The sequence below is a fragment of the Chaetura pelagica genome, unplaced genomic scaffold (genome assembly GCF_000747805.2).
Source record: "Chaetura pelagica isolate M959 unplaced genomic scaffold, ChaPel_1.0 scaffold755, whole genome shotgun sequence".
In the NCBI taxonomy this organism is placed as follows: Eukaryota; Metazoa; Chordata; class Aves; order Apodiformes; family Apodidae; genus Chaetura; species Chaetura pelagica.
Genome location: NW_009953189.1, coordinates 4,680 through 14,037, shown reverse-complemented (window position 1 = coordinate 14,037; position 9,358 = coordinate 4,680). Strand labels below are relative to the sequence as shown.

The 9,358-nt window shown below is 53.9% G+C and overlaps 1 protein-coding gene across 1 annotated transcript in view; it reads right to left on the bottom strand.

Moving 5' to 3' along the window:
* SLC16A4 (solute carrier family 16, member 4) overlaps positions 1-9,135 on the bottom strand; it is a gene marked incomplete at its 5' end in the record, with an annotated part of 12,751 nt that extends 3,616 nt beyond the window's left edge. Inside the window, 7 exons of the mRNA XM_009997351.1 lie at positions 2,037-2,130; positions 2,841-3,052; positions 4,976-5,500; positions 6,154-6,315; positions 7,142-7,285; positions 7,774-7,906; positions 9,035-9,135. Of these exons, the coding sequence (XP_009995653.1) occupies positions 2,037-2,130; positions 2,841-3,052; positions 4,976-5,500; positions 6,154-6,315; positions 7,142-7,285; positions 7,774-7,906; positions 9,035-9,135 (1,371 nt within the window). The remainder of the gene's footprint in view (positions 1-2,036; positions 2,131-2,840; positions 3,053-4,975; positions 5,501-6,153; positions 6,316-7,141; positions 7,286-7,773; positions 7,907-9,034) is intronic.
* Positions 9,136-9,358: the final 223 nt, after the last annotated feature.

Genomic DNA, 9,358 nt, shown 5'->3' with positions numbered 1-9,358 from the left:
TGCTCCAAGCCCCATCCAACCTGCCCTTCAACACTGCCAGGGATGGGGCAGCCACAGCTTCCCTGGGCAACCTGGGCCAGGCTCTCACCACCCTCACACCAAAGAATTCCCTCCTCATCTCCAACCTCAATCTCCCTCTTCCACTTTTCATCCATCCCCCCTTGTCCTCTCACTAACAGCCCTTCCTGGTGTCCTCAGCAGCAATACTTGGGGTGGAGGTGTCTGCTGTGTGAGGAGAGGCTGGGAGAGCTGGAGACTGAGGGGGGATCTCATCAACCCTCCTCTATCTCCAGGGGTGTCAGCAGGATGGGGCCAGACTCCTCCCAGCAGTGCCCAGTGACAGGACAAGGGGCACTGGGCACAAACTGGAGCACAGGAGGTTCCAGCTGAACAGGAGGAGGAACTTGTTGACTGTGAGGGTGACAGAGCCCTGGGACAGGCTGCCCAGGGAGGTGCTGGAGTCTCCTCAGTGCTTCCATCCCCCTCATCCCTCCCTGCCCTTGTCCCAAGTCCCTCCCCAGCTTTCCTGGAGCCCCTTCAGGCACTGGAAGCTGCTCTAAGGTCTCCCTGGAGCCTTCTCTTCTCCAGGCTGAACTTCACAGGAGAGCCCAGGCTGAGCTGCCTGCCAGGGAGCTCTGCTCATCACTGCTCTGGTTTCCTAGTTTCTGGTTTGTTCACATGGGGAGGACTGAGGGATTTGCTGAGCTCCAGCTCTGAGATTTGGCTGAAGGGCTGTCAAGGAGAAGAAAAGCTTTGTCCAGGTGTTTGGAGGAGACCAAGTCCCTCACTCATAAGCAGTGACTGGAAACACTTCCAAGTGCTTGAAATCCACCAGCTGCTCCAAACTGCCCTGGGTTTCTGGCAGAGGCAGAGGAGGAAAAGGCTTTTCCTTCTCCTTATCTCTGGTACCAGGAGCTCTTGTGGCTGAGCTGCATAATCTTCTTCAAAACAAGAGATTACTGAGACTTCTCCTTCTGTCTCAGGGCCTCTGTGGTGGGGCTGCTGCTGAGTCTTGCCACGTGACCCCCCTGGGCCAAGTTCAGTGTTCCAGAGACCTGTTTTGGGGATCAAATCCACAGGAATGTGGCTGTTGCTCTTCTCCTTCATGTTCTGCTTCTGATCTGTCTTGAAAATGAGATCAAGCAGCAAATGTATCTTCCCTGGGTTTCCTGAAGGGCATTTATCTACTGGAAGGAGGACATGGGGTAATGCATTCAAACTGGAGGAGAGGAGATTGAGGTTGGATGTTCCAAACTCCTGTTTTGGGGCTCAAACCCACAGGAACAGGGTCATTACTCTGCTGCTGGCAGGGTTCAAATGTGGCGTTTCCCTTCTGGTTTTTTAAGTCCTGTGTCCTGTTCTGGAGCCCCCAGTATAAGGAGGAGATGGAGCTCCTGGGGAGAGTCCAGAGGAGCCACAGAGATGATCCAAGGCTGGAGCAGCTCTGCTCTGGAGCCAGGCTGGGAGAGTTGGGGTGTTCAGCCTGGAGAAGAGAAGGCTCCAGGGAGACCTTAGAGCAGCTTCCAGTGCCTGAAGGGGCTCCAGGAAAGCTGGGGAGGGGCTTGGGACAAGGGCAGGGAGGGATGGGATGAGGGGGATGGATGAAACTTGGGAGAGGGAGATTGAGGTTGGAGATGAGGAGGGAATTCTTTGGTGTGAGGTGGTGAGAGCCTGGCCCAGGTTGCCCAGGGAAGCTGTGGCTGCCCCATCCCTGGGGGTGTTGAAGGGCAGGTTGGATGGGGCTTGGAGCAGCCTGGGCTGCTGGGAGGATCTAGATGATCTCTAAGGCCCTTCCCATCCCAAACCCATTCCCTGATTTCCATGCAGCTTTTTCCCCCAGTGCTCCTGGGCTGTTTCAGCCTGACAGCCAAACCCACTGCCTGTCTAAAAGGTACATTTCTGAAAAATGCCTTGTTTTTTTTCCCCCTGCTTGGACAAAAACCCCATCCCTGGATGCCCAGGGGTAGGAAAGGGAGCCAGGACCATGTTTGATCCCTGGATGGCTGAGGTGGGTAGATACTGAAGACAAGAGTTACCTGCCAGGGGAGGTCCACTGATAGCTGCAATCCCAGCAAAGAAGGCAGCAAAACCCAAGTAGCTGTGGAGCTTTTCCACACCCACCAGATCCACCTGTTTGGAAAACCCAGTGGGATAATTATGGATGGAGGTCACAGGAAGACACAAAGAGATTCCATTTTTGGTTTTAACTTTACTTTCTCTTTTTCAGCTGCAGTTTTGAAAGGACTTGGCTTCTCTAGATCTGCTCCAGCCTGGGATCTGGTCACCTCCTTCAGGCCAGGATGGAAATGACTGGGATACCAGATGTTTTTCTGTCTTCCAGCTGCTTGGGCATCTCCCACAGCAACTCCTAATGCTCTTAAGACTTTTGAGGGAGGTCTTTTAAACTCTGAATTCCTTTCCAGAAAGGAATGTACCTTCCCTCTCCAGATCCTGCTGTCACTGGTGTTAGAATTCTGGGATCAGGAGCAGATGTGGACATCCCTCTGTTTGATTAGTGAGACAGGAATTGGGATGGATCCATTTATTTCCTGTGACCTGGAGGAGTCTCCTTCAGGAAGGGGGGGTGTTGGAGATAATTAGCAGAGCCAGGTCATTCAAAATCAGCACTAAATTCCATGACATCTGGGCTGGGGGTTCCAGGAAATGGGTCAGAGGGGCAATTTGGGACTCCCCAGTGGCTCCAACTGGGAAGACAGGAAGGAAGAGCCTTCTCAGGTGGGTCTGCAACCCTCCAGGGTGCTTCAGCTTTTTGGGAGGGCTTGGGATAAACCTGAAATCCTGTTGGAAAGACCAGATACTGTGTTTAATACCCTACTCACCAGCACAGGGAGGACCAGAGCCATGAAGCCCCCACAGAAGATGGCAAAGACCACGGAGTAGGTGAGGAGTGAGGAGAAGGTGGTGGCCAGAGGACACAGCAGGTTGGTGATGCCACTGAGGACAAGGTAAGCCATGTGGTAGTGATACTTCTTGGTCCAGTTCTGGTCAGCTACCCAGCCTGAGAGCAGCTGGCTCAGCATCTCTGTGATGCCTGGGAGGAAAAGGAGATGTCACCAGAGCCTTCAAAATGACTTGATTTCCCATGATTTGGGCTCTTTTGCATCATGTTGGGTCTGAAACACCTCCTGATTCCACCTGCCTGGAGGAACCTGACCAGGTTGAGGTGGTTTCAGGCTGTTGTAAAATCAATTTATTGCTTTTTTTTTTGCCTTGCCAAGTGCCCCTGGTGCAGCACAGGGCTCTGTGAAGCTGCAGGGAAGGGCTGAGCACCCACCTGAAAACTCCTTCTTATTTCTATCTTATTTGTTATATATGACATATCATAGGATGACAGGATGGTCTGGGTTGGAAGGGACCTTCAAGATCATCCAGTCCCAACCCCCTGCATGGGCAGGGACACCTCCCACCAGCCCAGGCTGCTCCAAGCCCCATCCAACCTGCCCTTCAACACTGCCAGGGATGGGGCAGCCACAGCTTCCCTGGGCAACCTGGGCCAGGCTCTCACCACCCTCACACCAAAGAATTCCCTCCTCATCTCCAACCTCAACCTCCCTCTCCCACTTTTCATCCATCCCCCTCATCCCATCCCTCCCTGCCCTTGTCCCAAGTCCCTCCCCAGCTTTCCTGGAGCCCCTTCAGGCACTGGAAGCTGCTCTAAGGTCTCCCTGGAGCCTTCTCTTCTCCAGGCTGAACACCCCAACTCTCCCAGCCTGGCTCCAGAGCAGAGCTGCTCCAGCCTTGGATCATCTCTGTGGCTCCTCTGGACTCTCCCCAGGAGCTCCATCTCCTCCTTATACTGGGGGCTCCAGAACAGGACACAGGACTTAAAAAAACAGAAGGGAAACCCCACATTTGAACCCTGCCAGCAGCAGAGTAATGACCCTGTTCCTGTGGGTTTGAGCCCCAAAACAGGAGTTTGGAACATCCAACCTCAATCTCCTCTCCTCCAGTTTGAATGCATTACCCCATGTCCTCCTTCCAGTAGATAAATGCCCTTCAGGAAACCCAGGGAAGATACATTTGCTGCTTGATCTCATTTTCAAGACAGATCAGAAGCAGAACATGAAGGAGAAACAGGAGCTGTTTAATTTTTTTTTGTCAAGGCTCAGCAAAACTTTGGATACTTGATTTGTTTTTACCTCTCTCAAGGATGGATTTGGATGAGCTGAAGATCAGAGGAGCCCTCCCTGGCAGCTCATCTCTTGCTGACCCCTGTGTCCCTCCCACTCTTCATTTAACAGGTCAGATTAATTGCTCCTCAATGTCATTTCTAACTGTTACACAGCAGAGTGGAAGTGAATCATTTTCTTTTTGTGCAATAAAATAATTTCTCCTGATTGAGGTTGGAGCTGCTTTCTTAACCTGCTGCTATTTTAGTGCTAATCCCTGCTCATTACCTGGCAAGGGGTTGGTTTTTGGGAGGTTGTGGGTTGGTTTCCTCCTCCCTCCCCCCTTGGAGGGGAAGGTGCTAAATCTAAATGAGGTAGATCCAGGTGAATGTGGTTGTGTTTGGGGTGGGATTTTTCCCCCCCTATGGAATTTTTCTCTCTCTGCACAGATTCCTGGGGCAAACTAGAGGTTTTGGGGTCTGAGTGACTCTGGGTTCCTGTGGTTTGGGGGCTGGAGGGAAGCAGGGGCTGTGGGGGGAAGGATTTGGAAGACCAGGGAGCACCTCTGGAACTGGAAACCTGTGGGGTTTGGTGGAGTGAGGATGGGGGATCATCTGCCTTGGGTTGGGAGAACAACCCACCACATCAGAATGACTTTGGAGATGGGAGAGAAAGCAACTCTGGATATTCAGAAAGAGGGATAAAAGCTGAGAGCTGAACCTCTTCCTGGCAGATTTATTCTAGGACATCTTTGGGGCTGTTTCTTGGCAAGGTTTGTGTTGGTTTCCTTCCCTCTTTGGGCCTCCTTGACATGAGAAATGACTTGAAAAGGTTCTTTTGCCTACCAGCCACTGAGATGAGGTAAGAGGCATCCATGCTGCTGATCCCCAGGGTCCTGGCTCTGGGCACCAGGTGGAAGATGGGCACAAAATAGGCCAAGTGGCTGAAAAAAAAAGACCAGGTGAAAATGCTGAAGATGGGATCCTTCAGTGGGGAGAAATCCAGGAGAGGTTCCGAGTTGGCTTTGGTGGTCACTGGAAGGGATTTGGAGCCTCTCTTGGCCTTGCTGGCTGTTCCTGGGGAGTCCATGGGGGGTTTCTCAAGCTCTTCCAAAGTCAACACATCTCCAGTGTGGGACTTCAGGAGTCCCTCTGTGGTGGGAAGGTCCTGTGTCCTGCCAAGCTGGGTTGCCTTGCCAGTGGTGTCACCTGAGCATCCATCAAGGGTTTCTGAGTCCTTCTTTCCCATGTAAGACCCACGAGCTGGGTGTTGAGCAGAGGACTCTGGTGCTGCTTGGGTGCTTCTGGGTCTCAGCAACAAGCTGGAAGGCACAAGGTTCATCATGATGCCTCCAAAAATCAGGAGAGTACCTGAGGGAAGACAGAAGATGCTTTTTTCTTGGCATGGGGAAGGAACCGCAGGAGGAAATGATCTTTCTAGAGTAGGATGTAGTTGATACTGGACATGGAGAAAGCTCTAAGGTTTCTTACAGGAGCTTTTGTTCCTGGTTTCCCAGCTGGAAGTGCCTTTCTCTGGGATGCAGGGACCAAATCCAGAGCTATCTTTGGGATGTGGAGTTTGGGGGTTTTTTTATCCCCTCATTAGAAGTCCATTGCACATGACAAACCTTCCAGCTGGCCTGAAAAAGTGGGGTAAAAATAGGGTTTCTGAGATTTCTGGCTTAATTTAATGACTGAGAAAGGGTTGAGTCATTAACCAGGTGTCCTGGAAGAGGCAGAGTCATCCCCTGGTGCATCCATTGTAAGTTTTCAAAAGATCCTCTTATCCTGCCTAGAACATAGAATGGTTTGGGTTGGAAGGGACCTTCAAGATCATCCAGCCCCAACCCCTGCATGGGCAGGGACACCTCCCACCAGCAGCATCCCAGGCTGCTCCAAGCCCCATCCAACCTGCCCTTCAACACTGCCAGGGATGGGGCAGCCACAGCTTCCCTCTTAACGAAACATACAATCACAGACCACCCTGGTGGTGGGACTGGACCAAATATGAGAGATGGTGTCACCTTGCCAGCCATAAAAATCGATGAGGAGTTGGGTGAAGGGTGCAATGAGGAAGGTCAGGCCCATCCCAGAGCGGGCGAGGGCGTTGGAGAAACCCAAGCGTGTCCTGCAGCTCTTGGCTGTCATCACTGCAGCTGCCTGGTAGAGGCAGGAGAAGCCCAGACCTGTAGGAAGGGGAGAAAGAAGATCTCCAGCAGGTTGGATGGGGCTCTGAGCAACCTGGGCTGGTGGGAGGTGTCCCTGCCCATGCAGGGAGGTTGGATCTGGATGATCTTGAAGGTCCCTTCCCACCCAAACTGCTCAATGTTGTGCTGGTGGTGGAGCTGCTCTGTAGGGTTGAAATCAGGAGGGAGAAATATTTCATGGGTGGTCTCTAGTAGCTGGGAGGGGTTGAGGCTGGTGCACTTCTAGTGGTGGTTGGAAAAGGTTCATTCATGGTGGGTCTGGGAAAAAAGCTAAGTTAGTTTGGTCTATGATACTGCAACTGGTATCTTGTGGTCCTCAGCATGAAGCTGTGGGGTGTCACAGAATCATGATGGGTTTGGGTTGGAAGGGACCTTCAAGATCTTCTAGATCCACCCCCCTGCATGGGCAGGGACACCTCCCACCAGCCCAGGCTGCTCCAAGCCCCATCCAACCTGCCCTTCAACACTGCCAGGGATGGGGCAGCCACAGCTTCCCTGGGCAACCTGGGCCAGGCTCTCACCACCCTCACACCAAAGAATTCCCTCCTTATCTCCAGCCTCAATCTCCCTCTTCCAGTTTTAATCCATCCCCCCTTGGCCTCTCCCTCCCTGCCCTTGTCCCAAGTCCCTCCCCAGCTTTCCTGGAGCCCCTCCAGGCACTGGAAGCTGCTCTCAGGTCTCACAGTGTCTCCCAGAAAGGCTGTTTCCCTGTCTCAGGACCTGCCTGGTTGAACGTTTCAGGAGCTGCTTTTACTCCTCGTGCCCAGGGAAGTCTCAGCCCAACCAGGAGTCCTTGGTTGCTCACCCAGGAGAAGTCCCATGGAGACGTAGAGGAAGGGGACACTGGTGGCCTGGGTGCTCAGCAGGCAGCCCCCCACAACCAGCCCAGCCCCCAGGATGGAGGTGGGTCTCTCCCCCAGCCTCCTGCAGACCATGGACACCACCGGGGCTGGAAGGGAAGAGGAGGGAGAAAACTGAAGCTGGAGATGCCAGATGAGGCTTTGCAGGACTTGGGGGGGTCATTGCAGCTGGGGGGTGTGGCCCCCTGGGAGGGACAGAAGGAATTCAGGATGGGTTAGGATTTAGGAGAGTGGCCAAGAGACTTTTCCTTCTACCAGAGGAGCTCAGGAGAAGGTGTCAAAGCCCAGATGTCCTGTGTTTGCTTCCCAACCCACCCCAGGCTCCACAGCTGGGAATCATTCAGCTCAGAGGTGGTCAAACTGGTGGTGAAGGGGGGGAGGTTTTGGTCTGAAGGTGGACACTGAACCTGCTGCAGACACAACCCCCATCCCTGGCCCAGATACCTGGGTCTGAGCTGTGTCCACCTTGCAGGAACCTGGGCTGGCCAGGGGGTCTGCAGGGCACCCCACAAAGCAGAGCAAAGGGGGCTGAGGTGGGAATGCTGCCCCAATCCTTAGGGATGGGAGGGAACTTCACCTCCTAGGAAGCGCAGGGAGGACATGATGGACCCGATCCAGCTGAGCTGCTCAGAGGAACCTCCCACCTCCTCCTGGAAAGCCACAAAGAAGATCCCAAAGGTCTTGAGCATCCCTATCACGAAGACGTTGACCTGGGTTGGAAGCAGGTGGAGGTGAGATGATGCCCAAGGGCTTGGGCAGGAGGAAAAAGCTTTTTGGGGTTGGATCATTTCTTGGGGGGTTTTGGGGAGAAACAACCTGGGACACGTGAACTGGTGGTGGGGGGGGGAACATCAGCAGGGTGGGTTGGTGGTGGCCACACTGCTGGGTTTTTGTCAGACCTTCCAAAAACCTGCTGTGAAAATGGGCTTTTCCAAAGGAAAGGAACAAAAACCAGCCCAGAGTTGGACTCCTGTGGGGTTGTTTATTTTTCTTTTTGCTCTAAAAGTTACTTTTTAACCCTAAAGAATCATCTAGGTGGGTTGGAGCCCTCGGGAAGATCACAAGGAGCTGGTGGGGTGTTGAGCAGAGCAGGGATGGAGATTTGCTTGGAGCACTTTCCCAGGCTTGTCCTGCCCTGGGGGCAAAGGACAATTTGTGTCCTGAAGTCCTTCCCTCCTCCCCAGCAGCAGGAGGTTAAAGTTTTGCCAGGGAGTTCCTTGGGATGGGGTGGAAGCAGGGGAGGTTTTCCTGCACTTCCCAGCTGTCCTGGCTGAGGGTGGCATTGTCTCCATCATGGCTGGGAAGGTGGTGAGGGGTGTTAAAGCCTGGAGTGTGAATTGGTGCCTTCAAGTGGTGCCTGGTCCTCCTGGGAGAGCAGGAAGGAGCTGCCTGCACCCTGTGCCACTGCTGGGCACCCATCTCAGCTCTCACCCACTGCTATCCCAAGGGCTTTCATCTTTAGGGACCCCACAAAACACCCCTTTGGGGGCTGCCCCCCCAGGGCTGGGGTGTGTGAGGAGGGACAAGAATCATCAAACCATCCTGGTTGGAAGGGACCTTGAGGATCATCAAGTCCAACCATCAAATAGCATCTGGTTGTTTTGAGCCACCTGGGCACCTTCATCCCCACCTGAGATGTTTGCAGGTGGCATTTCCTGGGGGGAGGAAGGTGGGGGCTCCTGCTCAGGCCCTGGGGAACCAGGAGAGGACAAAGCTCTGCTGGTTGGTGCCCTCAGCTTGGTGGGATCAGCCCGTCCTGTCCCCTGCTCCCTGGGGTGACACTCCAGCCCTTCTGCCCCAGCTCCAGGAGGGCTGAGGTGAGTTTGGGCCCTGCTTACCAGGAAGAAATGAAGCACCACTTCCCAGGCCCACCCTCTGTCTGCAGCTCTGGTGCCTGGACCCTTCCTGGCTGCCTCTGGCTCTTCCTCCTTCCTCTTCCCTGGAAAGGAGAAGTGCAGGACACATGAACCCCAATCCCTGCTCCCACTGACCTCCAGGAGCTGCTCCTGTGGCAGCATCAGCTGCTTCAGCCCTTCCTTCCTCTGCCTCAATCCTTCCTCTGCCTCAATCCTTCCTCTGCCTCAGCCCTTCCTCTGCCTCAGCCCTTCCTCTGCCTCAGCCCTTCCTCTCCCTCAGCCCTTCCTCCGCCTCCGCCCCTCCTC